This window comes from Macaca thibetana, chromosome 16, assembly GCF_024542745.1.
Source record: "Macaca thibetana thibetana isolate TM-01 chromosome 16, ASM2454274v1, whole genome shotgun sequence".
Lineage (NCBI taxonomy): Eukaryota > Metazoa > Chordata > Mammalia > Primates > Cercopithecidae > Macaca > Macaca thibetana.
Window position 1 is genome coordinate 39,280,078 of NC_065593.1, and position 21,742 is coordinate 39,301,819.

Here is a 21,742-nt window from a genome sequence, read left to right on the forward strand (position 1 = left end):
CCACCATTTTAATATCAGCACTTCCCAATCGCTACTTTTTAGTCATTTGAAAAAAAATTTTTAAAGGATGAACTTAGTTGTATTTTCTTCTTAGAAATTTTAACTTTGGGCGTAGAATATTCTGTCAACGGTAAGACAACATATCCCATCTGGAATGACAGTGGAGGCCATTCTTAAATTTATCAGCAAAATAGAATAAATATTTGTAATACTAGGGTAAAAATTCTGACAAAGCATTATAGCTACTTACAGGAGAAAAAGTTTAAATTCTACCGCTCTTGGACCAACTAAGCAACTGACTTCTAAAAATTTTGATAATCATAACTTCCAAGTGACAATGGCATTTTATTCATTAGAATGCGAGCTCCAAGAGGGCAGGGAATTTTGTCCGTTTTATTCACTGCTGTCTTTCCAGTACACAGATGATAGTGAACACATGGTAAATATTGTGAATAAATGAATGAATTCAGGGCTTATGAGAAAAAACAATGAGATAAGAAACGATACCTGCACCCATTTCAGTGTTTCAACAAGGACTCAGCTTCTTTTCTCATGTCTTTATCATGTTCTTCCTCTTCCTTCTACTCAATCTATTGCAGAGTGTTTGGGTTTGCCGAAAACTGGATGAGATCTCTCTGATTCTGAGCTTCCCGCTTGGTTCTGCTCTGATTCTAAAGAATCAAATGGAAAGAGCAAAGGATGAGAGTAAGTACAGCCACAAAAATTCCTGGGGATACTTCAGGGTGCACAGAATAAGGGGGTTTGGATAGTCATCGAAGGATGCAATTCTCCTCTAGTCTCTGGATCACGAGGAATAGAATGAAAGAATATGTTCTTAAATTGTGTTATGTGAATTGATTTTTATCCTCTTTCTCAAAAACCTTGCAAGGATAACCATATGCATAATTAACCCCCCCACTGAAATATTCCAACTGACAAAGGGTACCATTGTGCCATTTCCCACAAAAGGGTAACCATGCCTGTGGCTTCTTTCAGACTTGGATTATTGTAGGCTCTCTGGTCACCTTTTGTCCAAGAAGAGAAGGCCACAGTCAAGGTACTGATTCTGCCAAACTCAGTCAAACATCCTGAAATGTGTTCCAACGTTTGGAGTTTGACAAAATCCCAGCACATTTGGCTTGGGTCCCCTTTCCCCTTAATTGCTGAGCGCAAACAGAAAATGTAATCCATCTGCTTCACAGTCATTTTCCCAAAACTCATCCAAATGTTCCTTGATGAGAACTATTTGACGTCTTTGTCTTGTGGGCTTAACACCTTCCTTCTCACGTTTTGTTTCTTCGAACTAGGAAGCAGACAGAGCCAACAGTAACAGGACTCAGTTTCAAACACAAGACATAATCTGTAAAATCACGTGCTAGGGGTGGAGGGTCAAGAGTCTCACCTCCAGAATGACAGCTGTGAGATATCTGAGGGATAATTAAGGGAGCCTCTAGAACAATGATGTCCTTAGAAGGCAGGAGAGCAGTTAACTGAGGATAGATTCCTTGCCACCTCATATCCACTGAGCCTGGGAGCCAACACCTCACCCCAGTTCCAGGGTGAGAAAGTCAGAGGCAGAAATTTCACTAACTTCTACTGTTTCGTGTTGGTCACTATTGTGAACACCCCAGCCTTGTAAACAAGGAGCTCACAAGATCCATCTAACATCCTTTTGTAAGACACTGAAACTCAAAATGAGACAAAAATGAGTTAAAGTCCTAACTAGTATGGTAATTACTAGTTTTGTGACCTTGGTCAATTTCCTTATCTCTGAACAACTCATGTTTTCCCTTTGTAAATAAAACTAAAAGTTTCCTGGCATATTTATTATGAGACTTAGGTAAGAGTATATAGTTTAGCACAGTAGCTAGCATTTAGAAAGTGCTAAATACAATAGCTATTTGTATTGTTGGTTTTTATGACAGCTTTGTTTTTTAGAACATTTTATCACACCAAAAAGAAGCTCCATATCCATTAGCATCACTCCCCATTTCTTCTTAATCCCAAGCAACTGCTAATTTACTTTTTGTATGGATTTGCCTATTCTGAACATTTCATGTACATGAAATGATATATAATCCTTTGTGAATGACTTCTTTCATTTGACATAATGTTTTCAAAGTTCCTCCATGTTGTAGCATGTATCAGTACTTCATTGCCAAATAATATTTCATTGTACAAATATACTACATTTTATTCAATCATCAGTCATTGGAAATTTGGACTATTTACATTATTTGACTATTACGAATAATGCTCCTATGGACATTTACATACAAGTTTGTGTGTTGACCTGTTTTTATTTCTTCTGTATCTATACTTAAGAGTAGAATTTCAAAGTCAAATGTTAACCTTTTGAACATTAAACCTCTGTGTTTAACGTTTTAAAAAACTGCTTTGTATTTTCCAAAGTGGCTGCACTGTTTAACATTTCCTTGTAGCAGTGTATGAGAACTCCAACTTCTTCATATCCTTGCCAACACTTGTTATTATTCATCTTTTTCATTATAGGCATCCTAATGGGTGTGAAGTGGCATCTCACTGCAGTTTTAATTTGCATGTCCCTGATTGCTAATGATGTTGAACATATTGTATGCACTTATTGGCCATTTGTATATCTTCTTTGGAGAAATGTCTATTCAGATTATTTTCCATTTTTTAATTGAGTTTTTGTCTCTTATTGTATCATGTCTTTACGTATTTTAGATACAAGCCCCCCTGTAGCCTGAATGTGTTTCCTAAAAATTCATACGTTAAAATCTAATCACCAATGTGATAGTATTAAGAGGTATGGCCTTTAGGGCTGATTAAGTTATGAGAGTAGAATCCTCATGAATGAGATTAATGACCTCATGAAAGAGGTTCGAGGGAGCTGTTCATCCCTTTGGCCCTTTCATCCCTTCCATCATGTGAGGACCTAACAACAAGGCACTATCTTGGAAGCACAGAGTAGCTCTCACCAGTCCCTAGATTTGCTAGTGCCTTGATATTGAATGTCCCAGCCTCCAGAACTATGAGAAATAGATTTCTATTACTTATAAATTACCTGCTCTGCAGTATTTTGTTATAGCAACAGGAATGCCCCTTATCAGATATACGATTTGCAGAAATTTTCTCCCATTCTGTGCATTGTCTTGTCACTTTCTTTATGGTTTCTTTTGAAGCACAAAAGTTATTAATTTTAATAAAGCTACATTTATCTATTTTGTTTATTTTGTACTTATGCGTTTTGTGCTATGTCTAAGACATTATTGGCAAATCCATAAAAAAATTTGCCCCTATGTTTTCTTCTAAGAATTTTATAGCTTTAGCTCCTACATTTAAGGTCTTTGATCTATTTTGAGTTAATTTTTATATATGGTGGCAGGGGATCTAATTTCATTATTTTGCATATGGATATCCATTTGTCTCACTTGAGAAAGCTTATTCTTCCCCCATTGAATTTTCTTGATACTCCTTCATGGAAAATCAATTTATTGTAATTGAGAGAGTTTATTTCTGGATCCTCACTTCTATCCTATTGATTTATATATCAATCCTCATGCCAGTACAACACTGTCTTAATTACTGTAGATTTATAGCAAGTTATTTGTAGTAAGTTATTATTTTAGGCAGGGTCTCACTCTGTTAGTGCAGTGGAGTGATTACAGCTCACTGAAGCCTCAACCTTCTGGACTCAAGCAATCCTACCACCTCAGCCTCCCAAGTAGCCAGGATGACAGGTGCACACCACCATGATTGGCTAATTTTTTGTTTATTTATTTTGTGGATTTGGGATTCCCTATATTTCCTAGGCTGGTCTTGAACTCCTGGACTAAAACGATCCTCCCACTCTCCTACCTCAGCCTCCCAAATTGCTACGATTACAGGCATGAGCCACTGCACCCGGCCTGTAGTAAATTTTTAAATCAGTAACTGCAAATCTTCCAATTTTGTTCTTCTTTTTCAAGACTGTTTTTCTATATGTAAAATCATATATCTTCAAACAGATAGTTTTGCTTTTTCCTTTCCAATCTTAATGTCATTTATTTCTTTTTCTTGCCTAATTACCCTGACTCAAGCCTCCCGCACAATTTTGAATAGGAGTGATAAGAGCAGACACCTTGGTCTTATTTCTGATCTTAGGGGGAAAGCTTTTAGGCTTTCACAATTAATTAAGTATGATGTTAGCTGTGGTTTGTTCATAAACACACTTTAGTAGGTTGGGGAAGTTCCCTACTATTTCTAGTTTGTTATGTGTTTTCTGTCATGAAGGGGTGTTGCTGTTGTTAAACAACAATGTCACTGTTTTCTTTTTCCCTTTTTTCCTCTCTTCTTTCTTTTTTTTTTTTTCTTTTTTTTTTTTTTTTTTGATTTCTTTCCAGAGCCTGGTAGGACACCAGGACAACATCAGGAAAGAGGAAGCCACAGGCTGCCATGCATTCACTCCCTGAAGTGCCCTATGAGCCAGCATCTGCCACCTCCTTCCTCCTGTCCACCCTTCTGACCTGGCAGTGCCCTTGCTGTTCTGGCACAAGATGCACCCCTACCACTTTGATCTGCTTCACTGGCTTACCGTCTTCTAGTTTTGGGTCTGTGGCTTCCTGTCACTCTTCTTCATGGTTCGGATCTCTCTTTTCTACCTCTTTCCAGGTGTCCTATACTGCTTTGGCAGCTACTGGTGTTTGGAAAGCTAAAGGCTATTTTTCAGACAGAAGAATTTCCTTTTCACTCCTGTACCCAATTTAATTCCACAAATATTTCATGACCACTTTTTTTTTTTCCTGCCAGTCTTTGTTCTTGTTTGATCCTGGTAATCTTCACAATAACCCTATGAAGCTGTTTTTGGTTTGACCCATTTTACAGAAGAGAAAACAGAGCCTCCACATAGCTAAGTAGTTTTTCCAAGGTTACATGCATAGTAAGTGGTAGAACCAGAATTTGTTTACAGATCTGCAAGATCTATCTGCTTAGAGCAAAAAAGAGTGATACTCACACAGTGACTAATGCTGAGATAGAACTCAGGGCACCGGGTACCATGTTGGAATAGCCAGGAGGAGCTGGAAAAGTGGTCTTGTTTAAAACCCGAGGCTGCTATTGATCTGGCCTCTGCCAACTTGTCTTACCTTATCTTTCAAAAAACACATGCCTATCCACCCAAGACATGCTGAACCATATCATGCGATCTCCATTTCTGTGGTTTTTCATGTACTGGTCCCTCCACCTCAGCCAAACTGCCTACCCCATGGAACTGTGAACTTTCAGATGCCTGGCTAACGCCTCTACCTTGGATTCATTTCTTCTTAAAAGTATTTCTGACCCGCCCCAAGCTGTGCTCCATCATATCCTGTACATACCTGTGTCATGGTACCTACCATACGTATGTCTTACTCCCTCTCCCTCTCCCCTATGACCAATCACCAATAAACCATGAGCCCCTAAAGGCAGAGTCATGGTTAGTTTTCCTCTGTAACCCCCAGGACCCAGGATAGTTCCTGGCTCATAGTGCATTCTTCGGCATGGATTCTTGAATAACTAATTGAAATCTTTGGGATGAGCTCTTGTAGACAGATACCCTCTCTGACTAGATTTAAATTTTCTTTCTGCCCAAATAGATTAAAAGGTGTGACATTTTCTTAGTCTCTTTCATACTGAGGAATCTGAATTCTAAACCAAGGAGTGCAAGCCTGTGAAATTTGAGCTTAAGACAATAAAGTTACTCTTCCACTTTGTACATGACAACTCGCAGTCACCAGTTCTCCATGAGGCAAACCTCACCAAAGATGATAATCCAAACGAGGAAACCAAGGACCTCACTTTAAATGCACAGCAATAGCACCCTCCCATTGTATTGGAAGAACTGACCTTCTTAGGTGCTTCACCACATCCAGGGATCTGCAGTCAAGGCCACCTTTAGGTTAAAAAGCACAAGATGGTCATTTCTTCAACTATTAAACAAAATAATAACTTGACTTCTGGCTCATTGCCAGCTCAGGGAAAATAAGCCAACTGCAAGAAGAGTAACTTTCTGGACTCTGTGGCAACTCTTAGAGCAAAGTTTTAGCACAGCTACTTTTTGCTTTCTCCTCCAAGAGAAAGCTGTGAGGTCAGGTCCAGGATGACAATACCCAATAACCCCCAAAAGACTCCTGGTTTTAATCCTTGCCAATTTCCCTCCAAGTCCTGGCACAACTTGGGCTGAAAACACACATGCTATTTTCATTTAAGCATGAATGCTGAACCATTGGGTATTTTTTTCCTGGGTTTTCTGTTAACTCTGTCTACAAAATGTGGTTTTAAGAAATATTACTCCTGGTCATTTATCTAACAGACCATACTGTGATCTGTAAGCTCCATCTTTCTTGCAGCTTTCACATTCTATTAAAATGGGATCTTTTACCAGGAAATTTACTCAGACGGGGGAGTTCATTTGAGGTTAAAACTGTAAAGTGGCCAATTATCTCTCAGTCATTGGTTGCATATGATCTTTACCCCAAGCTTTGGAAATAAAGACAACATTTAGCAAACGTTCTGCTCCAAAGCTAATGTTTTGGAAAGAATAACAGCATGTTGGGAATAAATTACATGGTCTTTAGTGCATTTTAGTGTTATTGCCTGTTAACACGCAGCATGGTGTGCCAACTCATAAGAGAACTCCAGTCTTCTAGGGAATCGATTTCTGATTTGTTGAGCTGATGGCGTCCGTGTTATATCATTGAACAGACGAGGAGTACAGGGGGCCATGTCTGTGGGACCTCACCTAGGGGAAGCTATGACTCATAGGCTGTCTTTTCATTCTGATACTATCCAGACCATTAACACACCATGGGTAATGGCATATGAGGTCTTTCATCTAGGACTATCCAGTTACCCACTCATGAACTATACTGATCCTAAAAGAGTCATTTAATATACCTAAATCAAGTAACTAGCCTTGCTAAAAGGCCTACTAGGTACGAGGTTTTTGGCCAGGCTCTGTAGAAGAATAGTAGGATGCTTAAAGAGAGAATTGATTCCATTTATATGAAATATCCAGAATAGACAAATTCATAGAGACAAAAATTACATTAGTGGTTTCCTAGACCTGGGAGGACAGGAGGATTGGAGAGTGTTGTCTAAAACATTTGGGATTTCTTTGGGGGTGATCATGAAAATGTTATAAATTGATTAAGATGATGGCTGCCGAACTCTGTGAATATAATAAAAGCCATTGAAGCATATACTTTAAATGGGTGAATCAAATGTGAGATATGTGAATATCTCAATAAAGCTATTAAAAAATTAAAGTAGAACCTTGTCCTCACAAAGAGAGGAAATGTTAGTAATTTAGGTAGAAAGCACTAAGGACTAGAGACAGGTACCACAAAATGCCAAGGGAAATCCAAAACTGTGTAACTTCCATTAGACTTTGTAGGATTTCCTTTCTTTGGGGATTGTTTCACTCTGTCTTTGGTTTCAAAAGATGAGAGGTCATGTTTAGGTCTTTGAGGGTAGGAGCAGAAAGATAGCTCTTAATAACTGAATAAATAAAAAATTCGTGATACGACAGCAAAAGATGTACTGGGAGCATGAACACCAGACTTGGACCTGCTGGCAGGGTCCCAATGCAAGCCAGCCTCAAACCTCTCTTGTAGCTGGTTGCAAGCAAGGTGTTTTATTTCAAGGGAAAAGGAGTCAGAGATTTTTTTTTCCTTTAGACTAACAAGAAACTGCCTGTTACTCTACCTTCTCCAGTCTAAAGACAATTTTACTGAAGAGCACCATCCCCACACCTACTCAATCTCCCACATTTCTGGGACAAAGGTATCTAGGATCAGAGCAGCCCACGAAATAAATAAGCAACAATTAGCCCTGTGGTAACTTGTAAGCCAAAATGTTACTCCATGCACAGACAACTCAGGTGTGCACTGTTGTTCAGGCCACACCTGCTGCCATAGAAATTCTTTAGGCAGAAGGATAAATTGTATTTCAGGCTTAAGTGAGCTATCTTTTAGTGGGGTAGGCTTGTTTTATTTTAAAAGATGTATTTCCACATTTACCTTCGCTGAACTCCCTCTCTACTATCTTTTTTTTTATTATTTCCCCAAATTTCCAATATTTAGCCAAAAGCAAAATTATCCAGTGTATTAACTATAAATAATTCCAAATAATGTCAAATATAATCATGCTTTTTAAACTTTTAAACTAATTTAAATATCTTAAATATTATAGTAAATTGCTTTTGTGCATAACATTGAACTTTCAAGCCGCAATGCACATAAGCATTTTGGAGAAGTTTACAAAGAGATTATTCTACTGGGCTGTGGACCTGAATTCCAGGCTTAGTTTACTCAGTAAGTGTGGGCCTCTTTTCTTCCTGAGGATCTGCCCACAATTTTGCTCTGTTCTTCGTTTCTGAGTTTCTCAAAGCTGAAACAGAGGCTGAGCTGAGGGTTCAGTAAAAAAAAGGTGGTAGAGCACGCATCAGAGAGCCCCAAACTCCACTTGCCTTCTAGAGGCGCCTATGACACCATCCTGTCTCCTGGATGACAGTTCTGCTAGTTCCACACTGGAGTACTTTGAAGCTTATGGGTCAAAGTAAACTGAGTGGTGTGGTGTCTGTTTTGCCCCTGTGAGCCCCTTTTTCCTGGGATATGTGGAGACAGCATTCCTTTCTCCAGCGTTCATCGCCACCCGCCTTCCATGACAGTGCGAGCATTGACTTTGGGAAGTTGCCAAATTTCTAGTGTGGTCCTTGAACCCTTGACCTTCCAGGCAAAGGCAATGATGCTACCAGCTGAGCGACACAGACCTATTTCCTGCGTCAATGACTAAACAGATCCAAAGGTATGTGAGGCATTTCTTTCCCCCCCGACCTTGTCCAGCCTTGGCACAGCTGCTGGCACAGCCAGAGGTGCCTGCCCCTGGGAGCAGCTGCTGAGTGTCTGCCAAGCCTCCGGAGGGCAGAGCTGTTTGTCAGCTGGTTAGTGCATTTTTTTTTTTTTTTTACCTTGGATCTCCTTACCTGAAAATAACTAGAATAAAACTCATTTTAATGAACAGTTTTGATCTTTTTTTCTTCTGTTTTTCCTCTTATCTGATCCTGTTTTCTGTTTTATTCTTAACGGGAACCATTAACACATGACAGGGTAGACAAATGTGCATGTCCCTTCATTTTCAAACCTCCTTCTTCCTCTAAAATGGATATGAATAAGCTCACACTCTAGAATGGAGATTAAAATATCAGTGTGTCAGCAAAATTAAGACAGAAAAGAAGCAACAGGCTTTGTAATCGATACATTGAATTCTCTTTTGAAACAATTTTTCTTTTTCTTTTTTTTGACACAGGGTCTTCCTTCCTCTGTCACCTAGGCTGAGGTGCAGGGACACGATCTCTCGTCACTGCAGCCTTAACTTCCCAGGCTCAAGTGACCCTCCCACCTCAGCCACCTGAGTAGCTGGAACCACAGGCATGTGCCACTATGCCCGGCTATGTTTTTAGTTTTAGTAAAGACAAGGTCTCATTGTATTGTCCAGGCTGGTCTTGAACTTCTGGGCTCAAGAGATCCTCTGGCCTCAGCCTCCGAAAGTTCTAGGATTACAGGCATGAACCACCATGCCCAGCAAGGAATATTTTTAAGGAATATGTGACAACATGGAAAAACACTCACTCTATTGTCTGATTACAGTTACGTAAGAATGGATGATGCACAAGCAAAGACTATCCTGTATTCCACAAGCCAAAAGTGGAATGTGAATATTTTCTTTATTAAACTTCTGGCCAAGCACGGTGGCTCACAGCTGTAATCCCAGCACTTTGGGAGGCCGAGGCAGGCAGACCACCTGAGATCAGGAGTTCGAGACAAGCCTGGCCAACATGGAGAAACCCTGTCTCTACTGAAAATGCAAAAATTAGCTGGACATGGTGGTGCACACCTGTAATCCCAACTACTCAGGAGACTGAAGCAGGAGAATCACTTGAACCTGGGAGGCGGAGGTTGCAGTGAGCCAAGATCGCGCCACTGCAGCACGCCAGCCTGGATAACAGAGCAAGATTCTGTCTCAAAATAAATAAATAAATAATGTACTTCTTTTAATGTCATTATAATATTGTTTAATTAGCATTTTTTTAAAATAAGAGAGGAAAGGAAAACAGTGTAGCAAATCACAAGCACACACAAAACTGCCCTGCTCATTTTTAATTTGGTGGGTTGATTACTGGATATAAAACAAAACCTCATTCTGCTATTCTTTTCTTTCTTGCTCTTCCTTTGCAAGGCACAGCTCAATCCCTTTGGTACCAAGAAGTGAGCAACTGAGTTCAGGTCTGTTCTCAACCACTCTGGGAGCAGCTCGCATTTCCAGGATTCACTGTGACTGCCCAGTTTCCTCGTGGGGAGGAGTGATAACTCACCTGACTACGGAAAGGCATATCACTGATTCTTGTTCAGAAGGGGTGATTTAGAACTTTTTCTAACTAAAGGATCCTTCTCATCTCTGAGTGACAGGGCTGTGAATTCCCAAAGCCTTGGCAAAGCACCCAAATTTTCTTTCCAGCTTACTCCCAATCCAATAAGACGGGGTGAAAAGGACTAAATGATGCAGATTTAGCCTGGACATCCTGGACTCCAAGCCAGGTGAGGCTCCATCTCAATAAGTCCATCGTCTTCCTCAGAGTCTGAGTTCAATATTCTTAAGTCAGCCTTGCAACATGGCGGTTAATGTTGAAAATGGTGACTTTGGCTGAATGGGCTCCACTGGAAACGTTGACAACCTGATAAATTTTTTCAAATTGTTGACCTCATACTTTCTCCTGGTGCTTTCTTTGAAGCTATGGGGCAGGTGAGGAATCTAATCTAATACTCCCATGCTTTCATATAGCTGTTGTAGCAAGCCTTGGCAACAAAATGTCTGGGCTTAAATCTTGGCACATCATTTGCTAACCTGCTTAACATCTCTAAGCATCATTTTCCTTCTTTGTAACATGGGGGAAATACTAGTGCCTACTACCTCTTATGGGTGTTGTGAGGGTAAAATGACGTGACACCTGTAAAGTATTCCCATAGTGCTTGGCACACAGTGCGGTCTCAATAAATGTTGGTAGTGATGTTTGTAATTATTATTATTATCATCTTTTTTGTCTTTTTTTTTTTTTTTTTCCTTTTTGTGGAGAACGGGGTCTCGCTATATTACCCAGGCAGGTCTCGAACTCCTGGGCTCAAGCTATCCTCCCGCCTCTGCCTCCCTGAGAGCTGGGATTACAGGCGTGAGCCACCGCGCCCGGCTATTATTATCATCTTTATTCTATTACCCCTCCATTCTTTACTTTATTCACCTCAAAGTGAACTAGAAGCACCTTGATATGGAGATGAGGGCAGGAAACCTGGAATCAGATCTCTTCAGTTCTACTCACTGAATGGCCTTTCACATCTGAATCTACTTCCACATCTGTAAAATACAGATCACGACGCCCACCTCAGAGCACTACCAGGAAGAGTCAATGCAATAAAATACAGGAAAATGCTTGATACATACTAAATGCTCAGTAAATAATGGTTGAACCGGGACTTAGGTTTGGGTCACTCACCCAGATTGTCCCATTTTAACTTGGGTTTCAACTAAAGGAGAAGGCATCCCACCCTCCTCTAGGTCACTTCCAGCAAAAACCAGCAGGACAAGGGAGCCAAAACATTAGCAAGCTTTTGGCAGATGCCTGACAAGGAGTGTGATCACAAGACCTCCGTGCAGAATTTTGACAACCGAATGTGCAAATTACACTTATTCAAGCTGAAATATCACCCAAGTGTGTTTTGGAACCACAGTGACCACATCCCAGCTGGACTGTGGAAGTGAAGCTGTCCAGCCAAGAGTTTTATTATTTTTATTTAAAAGTGTGAATCATCAGACAAGCAATGCTCTCCAGCCAGGTGCTGTATTGAGATTCCACGTCAATATCTACTTTTTTGGCAGTCGAGCAAAGTGAAGGTGCCAATGAGAAATTGTTCTGGGTCTGGAGAGATCTCTGGTTTAAGCAGGGTCACCTTGGGACTATCTCTTAAACGGCCTAGGACTCAGTTTCCTCATGTGTAAAATAAAATGACAATAGGAAATGCTGCATAAGTGGTTGTCAGGATTAAATGAGGTAATGTGTGAAAAGTGCTTGGAAGAGAACATAGTAAGTGCTAGATATGTGTTTGCTATAATGATAATAATTAGTGTGCTAAGGCCTTTGGGATTTTCAAAAGGCATCATGTTTTTGCATCTCTGTAATAGGTTTGTATTCTATTTGGAGGAAAGACTTTGTATGTAGCAAAGGAAATGGTGACACTGAACTGTTTGCAATATATGGCAACTGAGCGTGATTCCTATAGTCTGAGTGGCTAAGAACAATTCTCTGCGGAAGAAAACATTAGAAGTAGGCCATGCCGAAAATGTAGAAATTGAAGTAATTGATAGGGAGAGAAGGGCATTTTATGGATGGGGAATAGCTTGGGAAAACTGTCCGGCCTCCCCTGATGTCTTTAAAGAACTCTGGCAGCTTGGGTGTAACTCTGCAAAAAAAGAAAAATCCAAGATTTTAAGACTGCTTAAACTGCCTAATTTCACCTGTTCCATACATTAATTCTTGCTTTTATTCTCCTGGTTATTAAGCCACTAACTCTCATTGCCCAGCTATTGTTTTATCCTAGTGTTGCCCCGTTAGCTCAACACATAGTTCTGTCTTTAAATTTTAAACCCCAATTTCCCTCCTGACTATGGTTTCCTCCAGTGGACTCTTAGGGAAGCATCCCAACAGGTTGACACAGTCATCCAAAATCTTTTTTCCAAATACCACATCCACAGGGAGCTCCTACAAATCTCATGAACTGGATATGGGTACACAGTGAGAGGCTCTGTTATGTTTTAGGGACAACGAGTAGAACAGGTTGAGTCCTGTGATAAAGGCAGTAGAGGATAATAAAAGCACATTTCACTCACATACAATGAAAGAGCTTCCTAGAAGCATAGACAATTCAGTAGGACAGGCCCCCTACCCCTGGAGTCTCAGTAGATGGGAAAACCAGGGCTCTAGATTTTATAGGTAGGTGGATATGCAACTATGCCCAGAAACCTCCCCAGTGACTCTCATCCAAATTTTACCATTGGTTTGCTCAACCTTCCCAGTGCTTAACTACAATGACTTTGCTTGGCCAGGCACAGTGGCACAGGCCTATAATCCCAATGCTTTGGGAAGCCAAGGCAGGAGGATCACCTGAGGCCAGGAGTTTGCGACCAGCCTGGGCAACATAGTGAGACCCTGTCTCTACAAAAAATAAAGATTAGCCAACATAGTGGTGCATGCCTGTGGTCCCAGCTACTATGGAGGCTGAGGTGAGAGAATCATTTGAGCCCAGGAGTTTAATGTTGCAGTGAGTGATGATCCCACCACTGCACTCCAGTCTGGGTGAAAGAGACCCTGTCTCTTAAAAATAATGGTAATACTGACTTTGCTTCCTGCTTTGAATAATGTTATGTGTCTACCAACTATAAGGTAAATTTCTAAATGGTAACAGCTTTATTCCTTTCTGCTGTTTTGTTTTTAATGTTTTTACAGAGCTAAACTCTGTACTTGGTGTGTATAGAGAAAACACATACACAACACAACAAAAACAGTAACAACAAAGGCAAAATAAGAACATTCTGGGCCAGGCACTGTGGCTCATGCCTGTAATCCCAGCAATTTGGGAGGCCGAGGCGGGTGGGTCATGAGGTCAGGCGATCGAGACCATCCGGGCCAATATGGTGAAACCACATCTCTACTAAAAATACAAAAATTAGCTGGGCATGGTGGCACACACCTGTAATCCCAACTACTTGGGAGGCTGAGGCAGAAGAATCGCTTGAACCCAGGATGCGGAGGTTGCAGTGAGCCGAGATCGTGCCACTTCACTCCAACCTGGGAGACAGAGCGAGACTCCATCTCAAAAAAAAAAAAAAACCAACCAAACAAACAAAAAAAAACAATCTGAGAATGCTCTGATTTTGAGAAACAATCTCAAGTCATAGGTTCCATTTCTGGTTCTACAATTTACTAACTGAGATATCAATATGTTACAAAATTTTCTAAGCTTCCCTCCCTATCCACAAAATAGAGATTATGACATCTGCTTACCTTAAGGGGTATAGTAATACAGAGAAATAATACATGTGATATCATACATAAAGAAACATTTCAAATAAAGGAAAAATAACTCAATCTAAATTTATAAAGAGTTTGTGTTTTCTTTTTTTGAGAAGAGAGAAAACGAGGATAATCACTATTTTGAAGACTACAAAGGGAAAATTCTAAATATTATTTTTTCATGTCAGAATTTTATTTTATCATTTGGACACAGAGAAGAAGTAAGCTAATGAAGAGCGTTACTTCATAGCCTTTGGCCAAAAGTGTCTTTTTTACCCCAAGGTCGGAGAAGACTAGTGATGTAGAATTTAGGGTTGGCTGTGTTTTTGCTCACTTTGCATTGTGTGGTTTTTTCTTGAACACCATTGCCTCACCAGGTATTGAAGAGAAATATGTTACAGTAGTTGGCCAATATTGGATTGGCTCAAGCCCATTTTTCTTAGCTGACCTCTTAGAAACTATACATAAAATATGCTGGGCGGGGTTGAGGGGAAGGAAATTCCTTTGTTTTTTGAGGAAGTGTTAGCTTTGGCTCATTCCAGGATGGACCTTCCAGGGTTCTCAAGTTTTCCTTTCTCTTAAAGATCTTCCTTTAAGACATATTACTGCCCCTTAGTTATAGCAGGATTAAGGTCCAGTGTAATGCTGCTAAGCTTTGGACAAAGAGAAAGGAGTCCGACTTGCTGGCTAATCTGAGTGATTAGGAATAACGTGCTAACATCCAAACTCTGTGAGCTTTGGGTTGATGTGACCCTTGTTTTGCCTCATGTGCTTCTCATAATTGCAATAAAGCATAAGAAGGCCAGTGACCAGTGTGGAAATGTGAACCGCAACCTATTAAGTTCATATTATTTGCCAGACTTTTCTAGGCTTTTTGGTTAAGTTATTTGATCTTTGTAGCAAAGACAGAGCCAACATGGATGAGTTACCTCCTTTTTATGGATGAGTAAACTCATGTCAAATAATTTGCCTAAAGTCAGATGGCTGATAAGTGGTAGAGAATGCTTCTCAGAGAAAGTGAGGTTAATCCAAGTTCTGATGGAAGTGAGGCGTGTCAACCATCCTATGGACTTATAAAGGCATTTTATGCATTGCATTTGGCAATTCATAGATTAAAAGTAACTTGGCCCAGAAGACTGAAGACCTGGGTTCCAAACCTTGGTCTAATATTTATAAGCTATGTGACCCTGGACAAATCACTTCCTATATTTGAGTTGAAGCACTCTACCTCAATGCTGTTCAGACGATTAAATGATATAATATATATAAAGCTATCACAAGACTTGGGACTTAGGAGGCATTTAAATTGTAGTCACCACCATCGTTATCATCATTATTAAAAGCATCACTTTCACCAACACGGTAATTATCATTATTGCTAATATCTACTTTATTTACCCTTATAATTTTAGAGGGCTATAATAAGATAATGAATGTGAAAATGCTTTGTACCAAAATATTAAAAGCACTTAAATCTGGGGGACATTCAAATATAATTTTCAAATGTAATAGATGGAATTCAAGAGAATTACTGTGAATTCCACAGTAGCCTTGACTCAAGTTACTCTAGAGTCTTAACCCTGAAAATGCTGAAAGTTGACTTAAAGTGAAAAAGCAAACATATTTCACTATTCTTCAGATCATGGTGTTGGCACTTCTAAAGGCCAACTATATATTGATTGCTCAGTTAATTATTGACTTCATATTAAAGCTTTAACAAGAAGGTCTATCAAATATTCTACAGCACATTTCATCAAAAAGGGTGAGGTAATAGTCAGACATTTACTGTTTTATATAAGTCAATGTTCTCTTAAACCTATGAATAGGGAGAAAAATAAGGATCTAAACATTTTCTTTGTACCCAAAGGAGATGGGAAGGAGGGAAAGAGAGTCCGTGTTTAACTAAAATTGCACATACGATTCTGAGACATATGTCAGTCTTGCCAAGCCCCATGTGAAAAAGGAATAGCGACTAAGACATAGAATGCCAATGACTAGTTTCTGCCAGTAGAAATCTATGGGTTGTTTAGTTTTATAAACAATTCTGAGAACTCAGCCTTTAATGAACACAGCTGCTGCCAACTCAGTGGTTTCCAAGAAGCAGTCATGGTGATGATAAAGAAATCCTATAATCTATCGACATGGTTTTACTGCTGTAAAGGCTAGACTATCATTAATAGCTCATTTTTGAAGACTCTATTATGGCCTAACTTCTGCATCAAAGGAGAATTCTGGAAATCAGGAGGAAACTTCCACCGTCACAATCACCATCTCCCTCATTCTTCGCATGTTCTGATATACTTTGTTTTGCTATACATCTATATAAGTTTCATTTTTGACACAGGGAACATTGCATCAAATGCAGTCTGAGTCATTAGCAGATTAGCACTCATCTATGACCTGTGTGAAACTTAGCAATATCAAAAGTCAAGTCTTCTCAGGTCTCAATTGAGAAATCTCTGTCTCTTCCAAAAACATCTTTTTCACAATGAAGCTGACAACATTTTCCTGTTCTGTAATATATATGAAATGGAAGGCACAATCTTGTATAAATACTTACACAAACACAAACATTGTAATAGTGATGTCTACACTCCCATCTAAAACTCAGCAGATATTAACATGTTCCTGTCCAGTCCCGAGGTTTAACTTGGAGACTTCCTTCCTTAATTCCTCACCCTGCCCTCATTAGTTGTACAGATGTCCACTTGAAACTTGAGCGGATTCTCAAGTTATCAAGGAGGGTCATCGTCCTAGGGTAGGATGTTGTTTCCTACCTGGCAGTCTTATTCTAATCCTATATTCAGATGGTATTTTCAGAGGGTAAATTCAGTGGTAATTTTCTGGCTATGGTATACTGCTAAATGTTTAAAAACTAGCTTCCCCAACACACAGTCTTGTTTTGTACCATTCGCCAATTTCTCTGATATAAATACTCCTACCACATATACATTTAAGTCACCAACGTAACGGTACTGAACTTGGATTTGGGAAGACATGTACACAAAAGTTTCTTGCAAGCCAGTATGAACCAGTACCTCCAGCACATCACTGTCATAAGGTCCTTCTCCTGGTTTATTGCTCTGGCACTCTCTGTAGAGGATCATTCTCAAATATGAAACCCAGGGCTCCAAATTTTGAGTCTAGATCCCTTCTCTTTCTGTTTTTCTTGCTTGCCTTTCTAAAAGCTCTTACCATACTTCTATTTTCTAATAATAGGACTCTGTGGCCCATGGCCCATTTTAAACAACTTAAGGCCCTTTGGAAAATAAGAAGCACTTGGCAAGTAATTTATCTTTCTAAGGAGGTAAGGAGAACCAACCCTGTGTTAGCCTGTTTCCCTTCACTTGGAGAAGAATAAAAATGTTTTCATTTTTTAGGATGTATCCCTCTCCCCAAAAATGAGGCCAAAGAGATTTCTCTAAAGTCACACACACACACACACACACACACACACACACACACACGGGGAGAGAGAGAGAGAGAGAGAGAGAGAGAGAGAGACCATAACTGGAGTTCTCACACCCTACTTCAAAAGCAGTGCCAAATCAAACAAAATTCTCTTCCAAAAGATTTAATAGGTACAATATGAGAAACTACTCCCAGCAATGTGAAGAGAGTCAAATCTGGTGCCAAATGGATACACATTTTTAAATTGTATTGTGTAGATCTGTATTCTTACTAAATGTGTCTTTTTTCTTCTTGTTTTTTAACCTTCTGTCAGAGGTACATTAAAATCTCCTATCGTATATATGTGTGTGTGTGTGTGTGTCTACACACACACGGAATACTATGCAGCCATAAAAAGAATGACATCATCTCCTTTGCAGCAACATGGATGGCGCTGGAAGCCATTATCCTACATGAACTAACTCAGAAACAGAACATCGAATACTGAATGTTCTCACCTATAAGTGTGAAGTAAACAATGGGTACACATGGACATAAAGATGGAAAAATAGACACTGGGGACTACAAAAGGGGGGAAGGTGGAAAGGAGGACAAGGTTGAAAAATTGCCTACTGGGTACAGTGTTCATTATTGGGTAATGGGTACATTAGAAGCCCAATCCTCACCCATTATGCAATATACTCATGTAACAAAAAAACACATATATCACCTGAATCTAAAATAAAATAGTTTAAAAATAAACTAGGAAAATAATTTGAGAATGAGGAGATGTATACTTCTGTTTATCTATTGACGTAAAACAACCCATCCCCAAATTCAGTTGCTTAAAACAAAACAAAACAAGAAGTTCCCCACAATGATTCTGGGCTTGTCTATTTCACCTAGTTCTATCAATTTTTGCTTTATAAATTTAAAGTGTTCTTATTGGGTGCATACAAATGTATGGTTGTGCTACCTTTCTGGTGAATTGACCCCTTTACTGCTATAAAATGTTTTTTTAAAAAAAAAAAAAACTCCTATATTAATAATTTCACCTTACATCTATTTTGTATGATATTACTGTAGTTATGTCATCTTTCTTGTTTTTTTAAATTAAACTTTAAGTTCTAGGATACATGTGCAGAAAGTATGGTTTGTTACATAAGTATACATGTGCCATGGTGGTTTGCTGCACCCATCAACCCGTCATCTACATTAACTATTTCTCCTAATGCTATCCCTCCCCTTGTCCCCCACCCCATGACAGGCCCCAGTGTGTGATGTTCACCTCCCTATGCCCATGTGTTCTCATTGTTCAACTCCCACTTATGAGTGAGAGAATGTGGTATTTGGTTTTCTGTTCTTGTGTTAGTTTGCTGAGAATGATGGTTTCCAGCTTCATCCATGTCCCTGCAAAGGACATGAACTCATCCTTTTTATGGGTGCATAGTATTCCATGGTGTATATGTGTCACATTTTCTTTATCCAATCTATCATTTATGGGCATTTGGATTGGTTCCAAGTCTTTGCTATTGTGAATAGTGCTGCAATAAACATACATGTGCATCTTTATAGTAGAATGATTTACAATCCTTTGGGCATATACCCAGTAATGGGATTGCTGGGTTAAATGGTATTTCTGGTTCTAGATCTTTGAGGAATTGCCACACTGTCTTCCACAATGGTTGAACTAATTTACACTCCCACCAACAATGTAAAAGCATTCCCATTTCTCCACATCCCCTCCAGCATCTGCTGTTTCCTGACTTTTTAACGGTGGCCATTCTAACTGGTGTGAGACGGTTTTGATAATTGTGGGTCTGATTAGCATTTCTCTAATGACCAGTGATGATGATCTTTTTTTCATATGTTTGTTGGCTGCATAAACGTCTTCTTTTGAGAAGTGTCTGTTCATATACTTTGCTGACTTTTTGATGGGGATGTTTGCTTTTTCTTGTAAATTTGTTTAAGTTCCTTGTAGATTCTGGATGTTAGACCTTTGTCAGATGGGTAGATAGCAAAAATTTTCTCCCATTCTGTAGGTTGCCTGTTTACTCTGATGCTGGTTTCTTTTGCTCTGCAGAAGCTCTTTAGTTTAATTAGATCCCATTTGTCAATTTTGGCTTTTATTGCAGTTGCTTTTGGTGTTTTAGTCGTGAAGTCTTTGCCCATGCCTATGTCCTGAATGATGTTGCCTAGGTATTCTTCTAGGGTTTTTATGGTTTTGAGTTTTACCTTTAAGTCTTTAATCCATGTTGAGTTTTTTCTAATTCTGTGAAGAAAGTCAATGGTAGCTTGATGGGGATAGCATTACCTCTATAAATTACTTTGGGCAGTATGGTCATTTTCATAATATTGATTCTTCCTATCCATGACCATGGAATATTTTTCCATTTGCTTGTATCCTCACTTATTTCCTTGAGCCGTGGTTTGTAGTTCTCCTTGATGTGGTCCTTCAAATCCCTTGTAAGTTGTATTCCTCTGTATTTTATTCTCTTTGTAGCAATTGTGAATGGGAATTCACTCATGATTTGGTTCTCTGTCTATTATTGGTGTATAGGAATGCTTCTGATTTTTGCACATTGATTTTCTATCCTGAGACTTTGCTGAAGTTGCTTATCAGCTTAAGGAGATTTGGGGCTGAGACAATGGGGTTTGCTAAATACCCAATCATGCCATCTGCAAATAGAGATAATTTGACTTCCTGTTTGAATACTCTTTATGTCTTTCTCTTGCCTGATTGCACTAACTAGAACTTCCAATACTATGTTGAATAGGGGTGGTGAGAGACGGCATCCTTGTCTTGTGCCGGTTTTCAAAGGGATTGCTTCTGGTTTTTGCCCATTCAGTATGATATTGGCTGTGGGTTTGTCATAAATAGCTCTTATTATGTTGAGATACGCTTCATCAAAACCTCGTTTATTGAGAGTTTTTAACATGAAGGGGTGTTGAATGTTATCAAAGTATTATTCTGCATCTATTGAGATTTTCATGTGGTTTTTGTCATTCGTTCTGTTCATGTGATGGATTACGTTTATTGATTTGCATATGTTGAACCAGCCTTGCATTCCAGGGATGAAGCTGACTTGACCGTGGTGGATAAGCCTTTTGATGTGCTGCTGGATTTGGTTTGCCAGTATTTTATTGAGGATTTTCATATCTATATTCATTAGAGATATTGGCTTGAAAGTTGTTTTTTGTTGTTGTTATGTCTCTGCCAGGTTTGGTATCAGGATGATGCTGGCCTCATAAAATGAGTTAAGGAGGAGTCCCTCTTTTTGTATTGTTTGGAATAGTTTCAGAAGAAATGGTACCAGCTCCTCTTTGTACCTCTGGTAGGATTTGGCTGTGAATCCATCTGGTCCTGAGCTTTTTTTGGTTGGTAGGCTATTAATTACTGCCTCAATTTCAGAACTTGTTATTGGTCTACTCATGGATTTGACATCTTCCTGGTTTAGCCTTGGGAGGGTGTACATATCCAGGAATTTATCCATTTCTTCTATATTTTCTGGTTTATTTGTGTAGAGGTTTTTATAGTATTCTCTGATGGTAGTTTGTATTTCTGTGGGATCAGTGGTGATATCCCCTTTATCATTTTTTATTGTGTCTGTTTGATTCTTCTCTCTTTTCTTCTTATTAGTCTGGCTAGCCATCTATCTATTTTGTTAATCTTTTCAAAAAACCAGTTCCTGGATTCATTCATTTTTTTTGAAGGGTTTTTCATGTCTCTATCTCCCTTAGTTCTGCTCTGATCTTAGTTATTTCTTGTCTTCTGCTAGCTTTTGAATTTGTTTGCTCTTGCTTCTCTAGTTCTTTCAATTGTGATGTCAGGGTGTTGATTTTAAATCTTTCCCACTTTCTCCTGTGGGCATTCATTGGTATAAATTTCCCTCTAAACATTGCTTTAGCTGTGTCCCAGAGATTCTGATACATTGTGTCTTTGTTCTCATTGGTTTCAAATAACTTATTTATTTCTGTCTTAATATTGTTTTTTACCCAGTAGTCATCCAGGGGCAGGTTGTTCAGTTTCCATGTAGTTCTGTGGTTTTGAGTGAGTTTCTTAATCCTGAGTTCTAATTTGATTGCACTGTGGTCTGAGAGACTGTCATGATTTCCATTCTTTTACATTTGCTGAGGAGTGTTTTACTTCCAATTCTGTGGTCAGTTTTGGAATAAGTGCAATGTGATACTGAGAAGAATGTATATTCTGTTGATTTGGGGTGGAGAGTTTTG

General features: G+C 39.2%; 1 protein-coding gene across 4 annotated transcripts in view; it reads right to left on the bottom strand.

Annotated features, from left to right (window-relative positions):
* The window catches only part of PCTP (phosphatidylcholine transfer protein), a 108,313-nt gene that overhangs the window by 40,157 nt on the left and 46,414 nt on the right, over positions 1 to 21,742 (bottom strand). Inside the window, exon 6 of one of the 4 annotated variants that reach the window (XM_050764771.1) lies at positions 508 to 671. In XM_050764771.1, coding sequence (XP_050620728.1) covers positions 591 to 671 — 81 coding nt within the window. In that variant the 3' untranslated portion in view covers positions 508 to 590. Of the gene's footprint in view, positions 1 to 507; positions 672 to 10,110; positions 12,510 to 21,742 lie in introns of those variants that run through there. The other 3 variants (XM_050764769.1, XM_050764768.1, XM_050764770.1) reach the window with 3 other exon arrangements.